General features: G+C 36.6%; 1 protein-coding gene across 18 annotated transcripts in view; it reads right to left on the bottom strand.

The window, feature by feature from the left end:
• Nucleotides 1-19493, bottom strand: part of SCMH1 (Scm polycomb group protein homolog 1) — a 169897-nt gene that overhangs the window by 91446 nt on the left and 58958 nt on the right. For 16 of the 18 annotated variants that reach the window (XR_006601730.1, XM_045064310.1, XM_045064309.1 and 13 more), the window contains 2 exons: nt 18724-18794; nt 7924-8158 (listed from right to left, as the gene is read on the bottom strand). Coding sequence is in view for 17 of the 18 variants with exons in the window: in XM_045064310.1 (XP_044920245.1) it covers nt 7924-8158; nt 18724-18794 (306 nt within the window). In the remaining variant the exon portion in view is untranslated. The remainder of the gene's footprint in view (nt 1-7923; nt 8159-18723; nt 18795-19493) is intronic. The other 2 variants (XM_045064313.1, XM_013045214.1) reach the window with 1 other exon arrangement.

Consider the following 19493-nt stretch of genomic DNA (forward strand, 5'->3'; position numbering starts at 1 on the left):
AGTGTGGAGGTAAGTTCTGGCGTCATTCTTCTCTATGTGCATACCCAGTTGGCTCTCCACCAGCTTTTGGGAATCCATTGAACTGTCTCAGTACTGCTGCTGAAAATCAGTTGAGCATAAACATATAAGTTCATTTCTGGACTCTCAAACCTAATCCACTGATCTATGTCTATCTTCATACCAGTACCACATGTATTGAGTTTTGTTGCTGTATAATAAGTTGTGAAATCAGAAAATGTGAGTCCTAGGTAGAATGCTAATTTTTGTCAAAGGTCAGATGATTTTCTTCCTTACCTATTGTAATATGGTGAATTTCACTAGCGATTTTTCTAAAGTTAAATCTTCTTTTCATTCTCAGAAAAAAAAGAAAACATTACTTTGCTTTGACAAATTATTGTTTCAAATATGCTGAATTCTAATTCCTAATATTTTAAGATTTTTATAACAATATTCATACATGAAATTGTGTGTGTGTGTGTGTGTTTGTGTGTGTGTGTAATATAAACCAGGCTTAGGTATCCAAATTCTACCTGCTTCATGAAAAGAACCTGCATGTTTTCCTACTTTTCTATGATCTAGAACTGCACTGTCCAGTAGGGTAGCCATCAGCCACACAGGCTTTTTAACTTTAAACTATAATTAAGCAAAATTAAAAATTTAGGTCTTTAGTTGCAGTAGCCACATGTGGCTGCTGACTACCACACTGGACAGCACAGATGCAAAACATTTCCATTATCACAGAAAGCTCTTTTGGCTATCACTGACTTATAACAACTTAAGTAGAAGGAGAAAATCTGGTCTTAGAGGTTTTGCAGGATTCCCGTTAAATAACCTGCACATAGTGCTTTGCTATAGGTACAATACAATTTTTTGAAATCTTTTATATGTTTTCTATGTATCTGTTTAAATATAACAATGTTATTTGGGTCAATTTTGACAATAGTATTTTCCTATTTCATCTCACTTTTCTATTTTACTTACATCTAGTTATTTCCTCCCTTTGTCATCTCTACGTTTGTATATCTGCACTTATTCCTTTTTTTTTCTTTCATAGGCTAACTAGTGGTTTGTGTATTTTGTGTACTTCCCCCCCCAAAAGACCAGTATTTTGATTTATTGCTTTTTTACTTTCTACCTCATTAGCTTCTGTTTTATCTTTATTTTTCTTCTTCCTTTTTATCTTCTTTGTACTGTGACTTTTTTTCTAGTCTTTTGAATTGGGAATTTAAATTCTTAATTTTTACCCTTTTCATTTTTGTTCATGTCAAGCAGTTAAGGCTATCAGTTTTCTACCAATTACTGCTTTAATTGATCTCAAAATTCTGATATGTGATGTTTATTATCATTACTTTTTAGAAATTTTGCAATTTTAGTTTATATTTCCCTTTTCAAGCAAGAGTTGTTTAGAGTTTTAGATTTCAATGTAGAAGGACATTTAGCAGGTATAAAGTTTCACATGCATACACATATATGATCTGCCTTATTCATTAAAGTCTTTCTATTTATTTATCTTTTTTGGTACCAAATTACTTTATTTGGAGGAATGGTATAAATGAAAGTAGATGTTTTGATACAAATTACAGAAAAGAAAGTCTTTAATACCTTTACTTTTTGTCTCTTGGGCTCCCTTGCCTTGAGAGGTGTGTTAAATCTATTAGTGTGTTTGTCTCTCTACCACCTCTTTGCATCTACCATCATTTCTATTTTGTGAAGACAGATACTATGTGATCTGGTTCTGAAATATTTTTAACTATTATATTTTCATTGTGAATTGTGTCACCATTAAGCATTATAAAGTGGCTTCTCTTGTTTCATGCATCTTGGTCTGAATTCTACCTTGTCTAATACCAGAGCTGCAATCTCCGCCATTATATTGTTTGACCTTCCTTTGTATACCCTTGCCCATCCTTTTGTTTTTGGTCTTTCTCTTTCACTTCTACTGGGCTTGACTTTGAGCACCAATCTGAAAAATTTTTTTTTCAATAGGTGAGCTAAAACCATTTACATTTATTGATGTAAATTACACATTTGGTCTCAACTCTTACACATTATGTTTTATTTATGGTGCTTTCCATATTTAGTTCATTTCTTTCTCTGTATGGTCTGCTCCTTGATCTTTTTGTTCCTTTGTTATGCAGGAAATTTTGGAATTTGGTTTTTGTGGTTACCTTTATACTAACGTATTTTCTAATGTCCTTAATTTACCTTTTCCTCATTTTGGTTTCTACTATTTGGTTTATCAGTTTCAGGTGATATCCTTTGATCCCATCTAAGGATATTGCTTCCTGGTTATAGCATGTTCACATGCGGGCTCCCGCAGTACGCTCACCTTCTCCATTGCGCATATCCTGCAGGGCCTGACAGCTAGCAGTATCAGTAGTCAGCGCTGCCACCACCCTCCCACAGATGGTTTTGTAGCACTCCAGAGAGACAGCTCTCCGTGAACTGCTTTCCTTAGAGGTACCCTAAAAGTACCTCTTGCAAATTTCTAGCAAGTTCCACTGCTGTAGCACCACAGTGACTTCTCTCATCCACTGAGCCACAGTTGTGCCTCCTCCAACTAGATCGACTTCTCTGCCCTGAGGGTGGGGGAGGGGAGGTCTTTCCTTGGGGTCTCTATCTCAGCTCCAGTGTAGTGGCTTCTCCTTAAGTCTGCTCTTATATTCTTTAAAGTTCTCTTTCCTTTTTGATTAGCCAATCCTTCAATATCCCAATCCTGTGTTACAGTTAACAATTATATTACACTCTCTGTGTTCAAATTACTGTGTGGGTTCTTTCCCTTCACGGGATCCATACTGATACCATACTGTTCTACTCTTGTTTCCACCTGTGTTTTTCTTAGCTTGATCACTGATCATTCCTTGTTTGGATAAAGCTCTTTCTGTAACTGATTCCTCAGGTAGGGCTTGGGGTTATAGTACTTCCTGAGTTCTTGCACACTGAAAACAGTTTCAGTATAAGTTCAATACCTGAAAAACAGCTTGTATAGATATAAAACACCCCGTTCTTATTTTCTTTCTTTGTACTTTGCTGTAGAAAAGTATGATGCAAAGTTCACTTTCTTTCCCTTGTAAATACACTTGGCCTTTTTTTCTGAAGGCTTAGAGAGATTTTTCTTTATTCTTAGAGTGTAATAGTTTTACTAAGATACATCTTAGTGTAACCAATCTGAAACAATCTTTCCAGGAAAAAGCCCTCATATCTGTCAATACTTGTTTAATTCAAGTTTGCTGTTGTGTAATAGTTTTCTTCTGGTTAGTCGCTGATTTTGGCAGAATTTTCAGTAGTTAAAATAGTTTTATCCTCATCTTTGGTTTTTCATCATATAGAAACTTTTTGTAGATACTGACTGCTATTTCTTAATCATGTGAAATATCTTATATTTTCCTGGACCAACAAATACAGGAGGTTCTGTTTTGGCAGGAATCTTGGGTTATGAATTTCTGTTGACATAGTGAAACACAGTTTCTTTAGTAGATGAGACTGTTGGGATGGAATGGGAAGACTGGTCTGTCTTTTGACTGATTCTCTTCTGTTTCTGTATAATTCTGAATTACAACACCCCTGCTTCCTTCTTTTCCTTCAACATATGTCTGTCCTCCCTCAAAGGTAGTTATCTTCTCAAGAGTGCTATCTCTAGTCCCTCACACTTTCAATTCACTCTCTTCCTTTGGATTCCCTAGTAGCCAATGTTCTAATCAAGTAGATCTTAGCTCTGTTCTCAGTATTTCCCACTCTAAATTGAATTCTCTTTTCCTGGAGGTGATTTTGACTGTGTTAGGCCCCCACTGCCCTCACCTTTCTAAATGCCATTTCTACCTACATAAAACTATTCATTCTGGTTTGGGTCAGGGGGTCACGTACTAGCTCTAACGATTTCAGATCTTTATACCTGAACATGTAGACAATATGTGATTGAAATCTGTGGTATTCTTGATTCCTAGTAATGTTTAAATTGGTTTGGTTTCCTTTTTGATCCACACATTTCTAGAGAATTTATTGAAAGACTGTGATTTAAATTGTCACCATTATCCTTGGAACTTTATATAGTTGAGCCCTGAATGATGCAGAAGGGGTACAACCCCCTACCACCGCATGCACTCAAAAAATCGTGTGTAACTTTTGACTCCCTCAAAACTTAACTACTAAAAACCTACTGTTGACCTGAAACCTTAACAATAATGTAAAGACCTGATTAACACATATTTTGTATGTTTTATGTATTATATAGAGTATTCTTAAAATAGGCTAGAGAAAAGAAAATGTTATTAAGGGGTGCCTGGGTGGCTCAGTCAGTTAAGCATTTGCCTTTGACTTAGGTCATGATCCCAGGGTCCTGGGATCAAGCTCCACATTGGGCTCTCTGCTCAGCGTGGAGTCTGCCTCTCCTCTCCCTCTGCCTGCCCCTCTGTCTGTTGCTCTGTCTACTTGTGCTCTCACTATCAAAAAAATATTTAAAAATCTTTAAAAAAACAAAGAAATGTTATTAAGAAAACAAGGAAGGGAAAATACATTTATAATAGTGTACTATACTTACCGAAATAAATCTGTGTACGATGGAGCTATGCAGTGCAAACCTGGGTTGCTCAAGGGTCAACTGTGCTTTTTAATAGCCTATCAAGATGATTCTAAATAGTGACTCATAAAGCAGGTTGAGAACTACACAGTTTAATGCAGCTATAAAAAGGAATGAGAAATATCTCTGCACTACTAAGAAATCAACTTTAGGATCTTTCATTAAATGGAAAAAAGCAAGGTTAAGACAACTATGCATAATATGCTGTCATTTATATAATAAAGTGGGGAATACATATGTATATATTTACATACACAGACACAGACACACATACACACACAAACATATTTGTATTTTTAAAAAATGAAGTACAAACTATAAAGTTAAAAGAAAGCAGCACCTATGGCAGAAGAAAGCAATAAGGTGAAGGGGATTTCTCTGCATATACTTTGCTCTATAGATTTTACTTTAAGAATGATTTGTATCAGATATATATTTTAAAAGGAACAATTCTAAAAAGCAATCTCTAAAAAAAAAAAATACAGGGGTGCCTGTGTGGCTGTCAATTGAGCATCTGACTGCTGATTTTGGCTCAGGCTGTGATCTCAGGGTCCTGGGATTGAGCCCCATACTGGGCTCCGTGCTCAGCAGGGAGTCTGCTTGAGGATTCTCTCCCTCTCCCTCTGCCCCTCCCCCCATTCATGTACATTCTCTCTCTCTCTCCCTCTCTCTCAAATAAATAAATAAATAAATCTTTAAAAAAGACAACAAATGAACCTAAGTTTATATCAAGTTGGTGGCACTGCAACCCAGAGAGAAACTAACACAAACAACCTTATATCATATTATTGACTATCCCTCACTTGAGGGTAAGAAAAAAAGAGATGTAAGTAACTCAAACACTGTCAGTAATGAGGATGGTGGTAAAGTGTTATTGTTATTCTGAGACTACTGTATGTGTCTATACAATAGAACAAATGAGTTATTTTGTTAGTGATATGGAGAACGAGGGTTTTGTTCTAGTACAAAGGAGATACAGATTTAAGATAGCAAAGATAAAGTAAATAAAAACACCATTTGTCCTGAATTTTAGTAGGACGTATCAATAACAACTAACAATTTTATCTTTAATAATAATAGTAAGGCAGTTCCTATCTCTGCCAAAAAGACATAGAAAGAACAACCAACGCAGCAGCTCTGAGCACTCTAGTGTTCAGATTATAGTCTCTATCATTTCCCACTAAAAGGAACCCACGCACCTAAAAGAAATAGCTGAAGTCATATTTGGGGCAGATAATTATATAAGATAAGCCTGGAGTATTTTGAAATTTCAAAAGTCCAATAGGGCTATCAAGCATTAAAGAGTCAGGAGACCATTGATATGGCTCCTATATAGCCAACAAATGCAATCAATAAGGATAATTAGTGCAATGGAGTGAAACATGTCAAGTATGTATGAATTCTTGGGTTTACAATAGTAAACTACAAGTAACAACAACAACAAAACTATCCTTAAATATTTTTGGAGGATGGTAGTAAACCAATTCATCATTTTGTAAATTGATAAATAAAGAAAAGAATCAAGCATTTAAGCTTTCTTCCATGAGTGATATCCTCACAATAGCCAAATAATTATAGAAGTTTTATTTTAATAGACATATTCCATTTAATTTATGTGGATAGAATTATTTATAAGATTAAAATTTCCCATTCTGCAATCATAATGAATTGATTGATCTAAATAAGGGGTCAGCAAATTATAGCCAGCAAGCTGGTCATCTGTTTTTATAGATTTAAGATTTTATTGGAACACAGCATTGCTCATTTGTTTATGTATTGTCTCTGGCTGCTTTTGTATTACAAAGACAAAGCTGACTAGTTGTAACTGAGAATGTACGGCCAATAAGCCTGAAAGTTTTGCTGTCTAATCCTTTAAGAAAATCTGTCAACCTTTGATCTAGGCCACAAGCAGTAATGGCTGCTATGTTATAAAATAAGAGACAACGAGACCATATATGCTTCCTAATAGAAGTAAACACCATCATCTATGAGATATTCTTATAAAAAAAACTGAACCTGAACCTAATCAAGCCTCTAGACCTAGCTGCCAATTTCTAGGAGAGAGAAAACAGAGAAACCTATCAAATGATACCATAGAGATAAAATTGGCAAAATCTAATTGTGGGGGATATTAAAGACAAATTATTTAGGCTTTTCAACAAATAAATTGTAAGACAAAAATAAGAGAGAAGGAGAACCCCCAGGTTAAAAGAGACTTAAAGGACATATCAACCAACTGCAATATGTGGATATTTGGATCCTGATTCAAAGAAACTAAGAGAGAGAGAAAGAAACAGACAACAGGGAAAATTTAAACACTGAGTAAATATTTGTTGATATTAATGAATTATCATTAATTTATATGTGATAATGTTATTGTGATTATGTTTTAAAAATATTATCTATGAGACACAGATACTAAATATTTAAGGATAGAATGATATGATGTTTGGGCATTTGGGCAGGAGGGGGCAGGGAGTACATGCGGATCACAAATAAAACAAGACTGACTATGTGATGGTAATTATCAAGGATGAAGAATACATGGACATCAACTGCACTATTCCTTCTACTTTTGTATATGTTTGGAATTTTAGATTACAAATAAAGTTTTTAGTTGGAGGATAATGTTCAGTAACCACTTTTGGATCTCTTGCAAATGATACCTGTTATATAATGCTCAGTTAATTCAGTATAATCTTCTGAGGGGAACACAGCCCACAGCTCATAACCTGTCTCTCTTCTCTGTTGAGACTCACTGCAGGAGTGACTAACAGCTATTGATGAGATGGGCTACATCACCGAGGTATACCGAGGGGGGAAGAAAAAAGGTAAGTCTGATCTTGAGAAGAAAAATGTAATGGGGTTATTAGTTTAAATAAAATAATGCAAATTAATTCAAAGTGAGAAAATTACAAGGACCAAGTGAGAATTTAGGAGAAAGGAAAGAAGGAATCCCTTTAACAGTCATACTTCCACTGGGAAATTTTCTTTCACCTCTTGTTACCATTGTAGGATTTGGTAAAAGCTCTGTGGTTTTTGAGGCAGATTAAATGGTAAGATCTCCTTCTATTCTCTCTTTCAGGGTAAATGAGAACTGATAAAGAAGGATGAAAGGTGTGATTTCTAGTTAGAAAAAAGAGACCTTAAGAGAAGCCTGGATATTATAAGTTAATGGAGAGGCGGATCTGTCCAGATTTTACAGCTCGTTTCATTTTGGGTGGGCCCTTTCTTTTAGCCATACAGAAAAGAAGGAATAGGCAGGGGACCCTAGGCTTTCCCATAATAGGATGTACAATTTTGGAAAGAACTAATTGGCTAAGGAGAGCTTAGGTCTAGTTACTTACCCAGAGGGGGCTGCAGCATACCCCCATTCTTCTCACAGTTCCCAATAGGCTGGATTTCAGCTGAGTCAACCAGCCGCCAGAAGTCATTCTTGTTGTCACTGCCATCAAGGCGAAGGCGGAGGCGGGCACCTGTCAATCCAACCACTGTAGCAATACACGTGGATGTAGTGTTCCTGGGGTCCTGTGCTTCCAATTTCATGCTGATCTTGAACTCGTTGCTTGGAGGTGTGTAGGACTGAGAAAAACAAGCCATGAGGATTAGGAAGACTAAGAGTGAATGGCATTTTCTGTACGGATGTTGAGCTGGAACCTGACAATTTATGCTTTGGACTGAAATTGGTTATAGCTGGGCCTAAGACAACTGCCTTGAACTATTCCCTAATTCTTAGGAAGGGTTTCGTATAAAAGAAACATTGGAAGGTAAGATGAAGGGGAAAAAATTACTTTCCACAGAGGCATCAAATATTGACTGACACCAGTAAGAAAAGCACAGCAGTGTCTCAAATGGTCCTGATTTAAATGCTTGCTCATCCTATCTTCTCCAACATCCTAATTCTCCAGGTATTCATAACATTTTCTTCTTAGAAATCATCCTATAAAACTTGCATATCCTCAGTGTCTCTTCATGGAGCATTTCAGTGTATTGGTTTGTATATTCACCACACTATTGGGGGTTAAAAGTTTTCTTATTTTGCCATTAACTTACAAATCAATTCATATTTAAAAACAATTTTAAGTTAAGTTGACATACCATAAACTATACCCTTTGTTAAATCTTGACACACATATATATATATATATCCATGACACCATACACAGCACAACACCCTAGGAGCCATTACCACAATAAAGATAATGAACACGGACACACTCCCAAAGTTTTCTCATGTCCCTTTATAATCCCTCTGTCTAGCCCTTCCCAGACCCCTGCTCCTAGGTCAACACTGATCACCTTCTATCACTGTAGATTTGATTGGCTGCATTTTCCAGTTCTAAGTGGAGTCACAAAGAATAAACTCTTTTTGTGTGTGCCTAGCTCCTTTCACTCAGCATAATCTGATATTCACCCATATTGTTGGATATATCAATAATTCATTTCTTTTTTCTAAGAATCTTGTTTTTTATAGCAGTTTTAGGTTCAGAAGAAAACTGACCAGAAGGTGAAGAGATCTCCCATATACACCCTGCCCCAAACACATGTGCAGTCTCCTCTATTACCAACACCTCTCACCACAGCAGTACATTTGTTACAACTGATGAACCTATCTTGACACACAATAATTACCCAAAGTCCACATTTTACACTAGGGTTCTCTCTCAGTGTACGTTTTGTGGTTTTGATCAAATGTATAATGACAGGTATTCATGATTATAGGATCATATAAAATAGTTTAACTGCCTTAAAAATTCTCTGTGCTCTGCCTATTCATCCCTCACCCACTCAACCACTGCTTTTTAGGGTCTCCCATAGTATTGCCTTTTCCAGGATGTCATATAGGTGGAATCATATAGTATGCAGCCTTTTCAGACTGGCTTCTTCCCCTCAGTATATGCAAGTTAAGTTTCCTCCGTGTCTGTTCATGGTTCAATAGCTCATTTCCTTTTACAGCTGCATTATGTCCCATTTATTGGCTACACCACAGTTTTTTCATTTAGCCACTGAAGGGCTTCTTTTTTGCTTCCAAGTTTTGGCAGTTATGAACAGAAGTGCAATAAACTTCTATGCACAGGTTTTTGTGCAGATGTAAGTTTTAAAATCCTTTGGGTAAATACCAAGGAATATGATTGCTAGATTGTATAGAAAGAGTATGTTCAGTTTTGTAAGAAATCAACAAACTATCCTAGAATATGGCCATATAACTTTGCACTCCCCCCAGCAATGAATGAGAGCTTCTTTCATTCTACATCCTCATCAGCTTTTGGTTATGTCACTCTTCTGGACTTTGGCCATTCTAATTAGTGTGTTGTTGTATCTCACTACTGTTAATTCCTATTTCTCTGGTGTTACACGATGTGGGACATCTTCTCACATGCTTTTTTGTCATCTGTATGTCTTCTTTGGCCAGGTGTTTATTGACATCTTTGGCCCATTTTTTAAATCAAGTTGTCTTCTTTCTTATTTTTGAGACTTTTAAGTGTTCTTTGTAAAGTTTGGATAACATTCCTTTATCAGATATGCCTTTTGTGAATATATTCTCCCAGTCTGTGGCTTGTCTCCTTATTCTTCTGTCAGTGTCATTCCCAGAGCAGAAGTTTTTAATCTTAATGAAGTCCAGCTTCTCCATTATTTCCTTCATGGATCATGCTTTTGGTGTTATATTTAAACAGTCATCACCACACCCAAGGTCATCTTGTTTTTCTCCTATGTTATCTTCTAGGAGTTTATAGTTTTAAGTTATACATTTAGTCTGTGGTCTGCTTTGAATTAATTTTTGTGAAGGGTGTAAGGTTTCTGTCTAGATTCCTTTTTTTCATGTGTGTGGCTATTGTTTAAGCACTATCCATCGGGAAGAAAAACTATCTTAGCTCCATTGTACTGCCTTTGCTCCTTTGTCAAAGATCAGTTGCCTTTACTTTTGAGGGACTATTTCTTGGCTCTCTATTCTGTTCCACTGATCCATCTGGCTCTTTTGCAAATACCACACTGTCTTGACTCCTGTTTCTTTATAGCGAGCCTTTAAGTTGGGTAGAATCAATCCTCCAACTCTGTTCTCCTTCAATATTATGTTGGCTATTCTAGATCTTGTCTCGCTATATAAACTTTAGAATCAGTTTTTTTCCACAAAATAACTGGCTGTAATTTTGATTAGGCTTGGACTGAATCTATAGATCACATTGGGAAGAACTGTCATTTTGGTAATAAAACTAACACCTATCCTTTTTTTAAAAAAAAGATTTTATTTATTTGAGAGAGAGAGCACATGCAAGCAGGAGGATGGGCAGGTGGAGAGAGAGAATCTCAAGCAGATTAGCCGTAGCCTAATGTTGGGCTCAATCACATGACCCTGAGTTTATGACACGAGCAAAATCAAGAGTCGGATGCTTAACCAACTGAGCCACCCAGGTACACCAAGCCTTCCTATTCTTGAACATCACTATTGTTCCTTTTTTTTTTTTTTTTAGTTTTTTTATTTCATTTACCAGAGTTTTGTAGTTTTCGTCATACAAATATTGTATATATTCTGTTAGATAAATATCTAAGTATTTCATTTTTGGAGTGCTAAGTGGAATTGTGTTTTTAATTGCAAATTCCACTTGTTCATTACACTATAAAGGAAAGTAATTGACTTTTATATATTAACCTTGTATCTTACAAATTTGCTATAACTGCTTATTAGTTCTAAGAGAGTTTTTTGTCAATTCAAGTTTGCTACAGAGACAATTATGTCATCTGAAAACAAAGAGAGTTTTCTTTTTTCCCTCCCAATCTGTTTATCTTTAATTTTCCTGTCTTATTACAGTATCCAAAACTTCCACTATGATATTGTAAAGGAGTGGTGAGAGGAAATATCCTTGCCTTGTTCCTGATCTTAGCAGGAAAGCTTCTCATTTCTCACCATTAAATATGATGTTAGCTATAGAATTTTTATAGAAATTATCAGTCTGCATAACTATTCTGATATTTATCCATGTTGTTGAATTAATAATTCATTTATTTTTATTGCTGAGTTCATGTTGCTAAACATTTGGTATGTTTCCAGTTTTTGATTATTACAAATGCATCTATGAACACCCATGTATGAATCTTTGTATGGAAAATATACATATATTGCTGCTATTGTAAATGAGAGCTTCTATTCCATTTTGTCTTCTATTGAGTTACTTTTAACCATAGTACTGAGATATAAAAACGTTTTTTTCCAAGTTAAACATGTATTATTCAATTCCTAATTTAGTGATTTTTTTTGGCTGAGTAGTTTGTTGACGTTTTTTGCCAAACTATATTATAAAGTAATTGAATCATTTTATGTTTTCACCAGTAGCTTATGAAAGTTCCATTTACTCCCCATCCTTGCCACTATTAAGTTTGGTGAGTCCTTTTTGTCAGAGACATTTAAATAAATGGATAGAGGTATCTCATTATCATTTTACTTTGTATTTCCATAATGAAAAAATGTTAACCATCAATTCATGTACTTATTTGTCACCCACATATTTTCTTTGGTGGTTGCTCTAATCTTTCAATCTGAATCCTTTTCCTTCTTCCCTCACTAAAAGCCTCCCTTCCTCCCCCCCACCCCCACTTTTTTTTTTTTGGCCTGGTCACATTGGTAGTACAAAGTTGAATGGAAATGGCAAGAACAGACATCCTTGTCTTGTTCCTGACATTAAGGGAAAAGCATTTAAACTTTTACCATTAAGTATGATAGCTTTAAGATTTACATAGCTGCCTTTTAGGGCTTAAGATTTAGGAAACGCCCTTCTATTTCTTTCTTTCTTTCTTTTTTAAATTTTATTTATTTATTTGACAGAGAAAGACATAGCAAGAGAGGGAACACAAGCAGGGGGAGTGGGTGAGGGACAAGGAGGCTTCCTGCTGAGCAGGGAGCCTGAGGCAGGGCTGGTTCCTAGGACCCTGGGATCATGACCTGAGCCAAAGGCAGATGCTTAATAACTGAGCCACCCAGGCACCCAAATGCCTTTCCTTCCATTTCTTGTTTGTTGAGAGTTTTTATTAGTAATGGACATTGGATTTTGTCAATGCTTTTTTGCATCTACTGAAATGATCACACTTTTTCTTCATTAGTGTGTTCATATGGTAAAACACTGATTGACTTTTGAATGTTTAATCAACCTAGCATTCTTGGAATTAAGTTCCACCTGGTCATGATTACATATTGCTAGAATCAATTTCCTAGAATTTTCCTTAGAATTTTTACAAGTATATTCATGTGAGATATTGCCTTGTGGTTCTTTTTTTGCAGTATCTTTACCTGATTTTGGTATCAGACTAATACTTGCCTCATAGAATAAGCTGGAATGTATTCCCTTCCCTTAAACTTTCCGGAAGAGTCTGTGTAGAACTTGCATTACCTTTTCCTTAAGCGTTTGCAAAAATTCACTAGTGAAGTCATCCAGGCCTGAAATTTTCTTTATGGGAAATTTCTTAGCTATGAATTCAATTTCTGTAACAGCAAGTGTTATTCAGAACTTTGGTAATCTGCGTTATTCATGAAAATTATCCATTTCAATGAAGTTGTCAAATTTAAAGGCATAAATTTCTTCATTATATTCCTTTATTAGTCTTTAAATATTTGTGCAATGAATAGTGATGTTACCCCTTCCAATTCTGACATTAGTAATCTGTTTTCTCTCTTTTATTATTGATTAATCTGGCTAGAGTTTTATCATCGCAAAGAATGCAAAGATTGCAAAGAATCAGCTTTTGGCCTCAATGATTTTCTCTATATTTTTCTGTTTCTTCTATTATTGGTTTATGCTCTGATCTTTATTATTTCCTTTCCTTGCTTACTTTCGGGTTAACGTGCCCCTTTTTCTCCCCTCATTATTTAAAATGGAAGCTGAGATCACTAGATGAAATTCTTTTTGGTATCAGTATTTAGTGCTGTAAGTTCATTGTAAGGACTGCTTAGCAGCAATCCACAATTTTGAAATTTTCATTTCCATTTAGTTGAAAATATTTTCTAATATCCCTTTTTATTTCTCCATACCCAAGGGGTATTTATTAATGTGTTACTTAGTTTCCAAATATTTGGAGGTATTATTTTCCAGATAACTTAAAAAAATTTTTTTTATTTTTTCAGTGTTCCAAGATTCATTGTTTATGTACTATACCCAGTGCTCCATGCAATACATGTCCTCTTTAATACCCACCACCAGGCTCACCCATCCCCCACCCTTTCCCCTCTAAAACCCACAGTTTGTTTCTCAACAAACTGTGGACACAGTTTGTTGTCCACAGTCTCTCATGGTTCGTCTCCCCCTCCGATTTCCCCAACTCACTTTTCCTTTCCTTCTCCTAATGTCCTCCATGTTACTCCTTATGCTCCACAAGTAAGTGAAACATATGATAATTGACTCTCTCTGCTTGGCTTATTTTACTCACCATAATCTCCTCCAGTCCCGTCCATGTTCATACAGAAGTTGGGTATTCATCCTTTCTGAGGGATGAGTAATATTCCATTGTATATATGGAGCATATCTTCTTTATCCATTCGTCCGCTGAAGGGCATCTTGGCTCTTTCCACAGTTTGGTGATTATGGACATTGCTGCTATGAATATTGGGGTGCACATAGCCCTTCTTTTCACTACATCTGTATCTTTGGGGAAATACCCAGCAGTGCAAATGCAGGGTCATAGGGTAGCTCTATTTTTAATTTTTCCAAGTAACTTTTTGCTATTAATTTTTAATTTATATTCAGTGTAACCCAAGAAAATACTTTTTATTACTTATATCCTTTTAAATTTATCAAAACTTACTTTATGGTCCAGAATATGGTCTAACTTGGCAAATATTCTGTGTGCACTTGGTAAGAATGTACATTCTACTGTTGCTGAGGGTGCTCTATATATGTCAGTTAGGTCCAGCTGGTTGAGAGTGTTAACGTCTACTGTTCACTTGCTGATTTCCTACTATGTGTTCTTTACTCATAGACGGGAGTATTAGAACCCCATCCATAAATAAATTTAAGTTTATTCATTTCTCCTTATATTTCCTTTTTTAAAACTTTTTAAAAAAGATTTATTTATTTGACAGAGAGATCACAAGTAGGCAGAGAGGCAGGCAGAGAGAGAGGGGAAGCAGGCTCCCTGCTGAGCAGAGAGCCCAATGTGGTACTCGATCCCAGGACCCTGAGATCATGACCTAAGCCAAAGGCAGTGGCTTAACCCTCTGAGCCACCCAGGCGCCCCTCTCCTTACATTTCTATCATTTTTTGCTTCATGTAAAAATGTCTGAAACATTTTCATGATGAAATTACCTTTTTTATCTTTGGCAGTATTCTCTACTCTGAAATAAACTTTGATATTAACATTGTCATTTTAGTTTTATTTTATTTTATTTATTTATTTGACAGACAGAGATCACAAGTAGGCAGAGGCAGACAGAGAGAGAGGGGAGAAAGCAGGCTCCCTGCTGAGCAGAAAGCCAGATTTGGGGCTCGATACCAGGACCCTGGGATCATGACCTGAGCAGAAGGCAGAGGCTTTAACCCACTGAGCCACCCAGGTGCCCCAAACATTGTCATTTTAGTTTATAGTGGTTAATGTCAGCAAGGTACACCATTTTCTATCATTTTACTTTTAACGTGTTTGTGTCTTTATAGTTAAAGCATAATTTCTTGGGGTGCCTGGGTGGCTCAGTGGGTTAAAGCCTCTGCCTTCTGCTCAGGTCATGATCCCAGGGTCCTGGGATCGAGCCTCGCATCAGGCTCTCTGCTCGGCAGGGAGCCTGCATCCCCCTCTCTCTCTCTGCCTGCCTCTCTGCCTACTTGTGATCTCTCTAGCAGATAAATGAATAAAATCTTTTTTTAAAAAAGCATAACTTCTTGCAAGAAATTAAATTTTGTTTTTTTATTTAATGTGACAATCTCAACCTTTTAGCTAGAGCATTTAGACCATTTATAACTAATTTGATTACTGATATGACTGGATTTAAATCTAACATCTGTTATTTATTTTTTATTATTTTAGTGGTTGCTCTGCTGTTTATAGTAAACAAGTTTAACTTATCAGTCTATCTTCAAGTAAATAGTATAGCAAGAATCTTACAAGAATCTTAAAACAGTATCTTTTAAGATGTCCCCTCTCCTGGGCATTTATGTTATACATTTTAATTATTCATCTGTTATCACCTGTACAATACAATATGATTATTACTATTTACATGATTATCTTTGTAGAGATTTAAATAGTAAGGATAAACACCTGATGTATTTGCCCTTGTAATAACAATTACCAGGGACTCTCATTCCTTTTTACAGATCTGTAATCCCACCGGGTATTATTATTTTTTTTTTAAATTTTTTATTTTTTATAAACATATATTTTTATCTCCAGGGGTACAGGTCTGTGAATCAACAGGTTTACACACTTCACAGCACTCACCAAAGCCCATACCCTCCCCAATGTCCATAATCCCACCCCCTTCTCCCAACCTCCCTCCCCCCAGCAACCGTCAGTTTGTTTTGTGAGATTAAGAGTCACTTATGGTTTGTCTCCCCCCCAATTCCATCTTGTTTCATTGATTCTTCTTCTACCCATTTAAGCCCCCATGTTGCATCACCACTTCCTCATATCAGGGAGATCATAAGACAACTATCATATGATCCACCGGGTATTATTTTTGAAGGTCTTTTGACTGGGTATAGAATTCCAGGTTAAGAGTTTTTGCTTTTGGTACTTTGAACATATTACTCAACTTCCTTAGCTGCATTGTTTCTGACAAGAAAATATAATGTTATTCTTATCTTATTTAACCTTTATGTAAAGTATCTTTTTTTCTTTGGCTGCTTTTAAGATGTTCTCTATTGCTAACTTTGAGCATTTATGATGATATGAATTAACGTAGTTTTCTTGTCTTTTATTTGGGGGGATTCATAGAGTTTCTTCAATTTGTGCATTTACAGTTTTCCTCAATTTTGGAAAATTTCTAGCCATTTTATCTTCAAATATTTTTTTCTGTCCCTCATCTCTTCTCTTTTGGGCACTCTAATTACATGGTCTATGAAGTTACCCCATGGAAACTAAAGTTATCCTTTGGCTCACTGATGTTATTTTTCATCTTTTTAATATTCTTTTCTCTCTTTGTGTTTCATTTTGGATAGTTTCTACTGCTATGCCTTCAAGTTTACTGATCTCTTCTGCCATGACTCCCATCCAGTATACTTTTCATTTTGTACTTAGCAGTTCGATATGAGTCTATTTTTCATGTCTCTGCTTAACTTTCAAACACATGGAATACAATTAAAATACACGGTTTATTTTTTTTAAGATTTTTTATTTATTTATCAGGGGGGGGTGGAGAGAGCGAGCACAGGCAGACAGAGTGGCAGCAGAGGCAGAGGGAGAAGTAGGCTCCCTGCTGAGCAAGGAGCCCGATGTGGGACTCGATCCCAAATGTTTTTGTCTGCTATTCTAAGATCTATATAGATTCTGGGTCTGTTTCTTTTTTTCATTTCTTTTTTTTCTTTTTAAAGATTTATTTATTTGACAGACAGAGATCACAAGTAGGCAGAGAGGCAGGCAGAGAGAGAGGGAAGCAGGCTCCCTGCTGAGCAGAGAGCCCGACGTGGGACTCAATCCCAGGACCCTGAGATCATGACCCAAGCTGAAGGCAGCGGCCCAACCCACTGAGCCACCCAGGCGCCCATCTGGGTCTGTTTCAATTGGTTGATACATTATTCTGCTCATGACTGATTTATGTTTTCCTGCCTCTGACATTTGACTTTTACCTGTTGGTTGCTGGTTATTTTTGCATTTCTTCTTGTGCTCTGTTCTTAAATGCACTTAAGTTATCTGAAAACACTTTGATCATTTTGAGTCTTGCTTTTATGATTTGTTAGGCAGGTCCAGAGAAGTGCTCATTCTAAGGCTAATTATTTCCCACTGTGGAGTAAGACTGTTCCAAGTTTTCTGACCCATGACACATGAATTATGAGGTTTTCCAGTCAAGCCGGTGGAATCAGGCATTATCCCCAGTCCTGGGGGAGTGTGAGGCTCTATTCCTTACAATACCAATCCTGTCAGATGGTTTTTCTCTTGGCTTTGGGTAGTTTCCTCATCTGCATATATGAAACAACATCACTTTGCTGAACACTTGAAGAGGTTTTTCTGCAGATCTCTGTGCTTTTCTTTCTGTGTAGCTCTCTCCTCTTAGGCACTCTGTCCTCTAGATTCTAGCCATCTTGGTTTCTCCTCTCAGTTCTGTCTCTTCAAATTAGGGAGCCATTGGCCCAACCTGGGCTCTTCTTCTATGGGCCACAGTCTTAAAACTCTCTTAAGGAAGTAAGCTGGGAAGTCATAAGGGGCTTAGCTCATTGTTTTTCATTACTCAGATATCACTGTACTTGGCTGCCTGATCTTCAGTAACTTGAAAACTACTGTATAATATACTGTCTTTTATCATTATTTCTGGTGGAAATATGAATTTAGTCCCTGTTATTTCAAATGAGCAAAAGTCCTGGATTTGTATTTTTATTTAGAACACAGACACAATTCAAAGTGAAATGCTGATAACTTGAGGAAATAAACACTTGACTAACAAAGGAAGAAAGGTATAAATAACTTCCTGATGTTTAGCTCTGCCTAGCACCAGTATACTTTGTTTACCAGCTTATCATGTGCTGGGATAGGCAACATTATCTGTGCATTCTGTGGGACACTCACCCCTATATGGGAAGGTCTGAGGAACCTCTAATAAGGTCTTAACATACTCTCCAATGGAAGTTGGTACCAGTATTCTTATGGGGAGGGAAGACTGTGGCCAGGGTGTTTCATAAAGAGAAATGAATATTGTTCCATTTCCAAGCACTGTCTATAGGCTATAACTCTGCTTCCTAACTGTCTGAATTAAGAGCTTTCATAAAAATTAGGTATTGTTCCCAGGAACAAAACATAGCTTCAAAGAGGTTAAGAAAGGAAAAGGTGTTACTTGGGATGAAGTTGGAGAGACTGTCTACTGCCAAAATTCATGAATTTTAAGCCTTGAGCTGTATTCTTCCCACAGAAGTTTATTCTGGGGCCTTCAGGTGAGAAGTCCAAGGGCTTCTTTTGCTCATGTCAGGATCAGAACAAACCTACTTGCCTCCCACCTACTAAAGATGTTGAGAATCAATTACCTGCTTGAAGCAATGGACAGGCGCTGGGACTGAACATGTTTCTTTTAGGTATTTGTCCCAGGTAAAATGACCTGTAAAGGAAATAGAAATCTCTATCACAGTCAACTTCCTAAAAAATGCTTTTGGGATATAATCTACTCTAAACATTAGGCCATTTTTGGACTTGCTCTGAGTGTAAGAAAAAACTTATTTTCCCCTATTGGGCTCAAAAGAGTATTAGGGGTAGAAATCTAAGTAACCTGAGTGGATCATTTCAGATCAATGTTTTAAAATCATGGTCTGAAGATGACCTTCACATGGTTTTCATGTTAGTCCCTAAAGGGATCCAAAATGCCAGAGTGAGACATACCAATATCTCATAGAAGTGTCCAGGAAGCTTTGGACAGCTGAACAGAAGACGTAGAGAGTGGGTGAGGAGAATCCTTCTGAACACCCTGTCTCCTGTTGAAGAGATCCCTTAATACCATCAAATGATAGCTTTTAACACCCAGTACAGTTGGATCCCAGCCTCTCAGCTTAGAGAGAATGGAGGAGAGAAATAGGGTAAGATGGTTTGATGGCAGCAAAAACGAGAATGAGTGAGATTATACTTGAATCCTTGCTCTCTCTCACGCACCCCTAAACCACTCCCATTCTTGCCACAGCTGCATTGCTCTGAGTTGCAAAATGACAAAGATAAGGTAATTTACAGAAAAGGAGGTCCTTGTAGCATTTCTGAGAGTAACTAAGAATAAGTAAGGGAGTCTACAGGATCTTTTAGCCTCTTGAAG

The sequence above is a fragment of the Mustela putorius genome, unplaced genomic scaffold (genome assembly GCF_011764305.1).
Source record: "Mustela putorius furo isolate JIRA1106 unplaced genomic scaffold, ASM1176430v1.1 tig00003853_pilon_pilon_pilon, whole genome shotgun sequence".
Classification (NCBI taxonomy): Eukaryota; Metazoa; Chordata; class Mammalia; order Carnivora; family Mustelidae; genus Mustela; species Mustela putorius.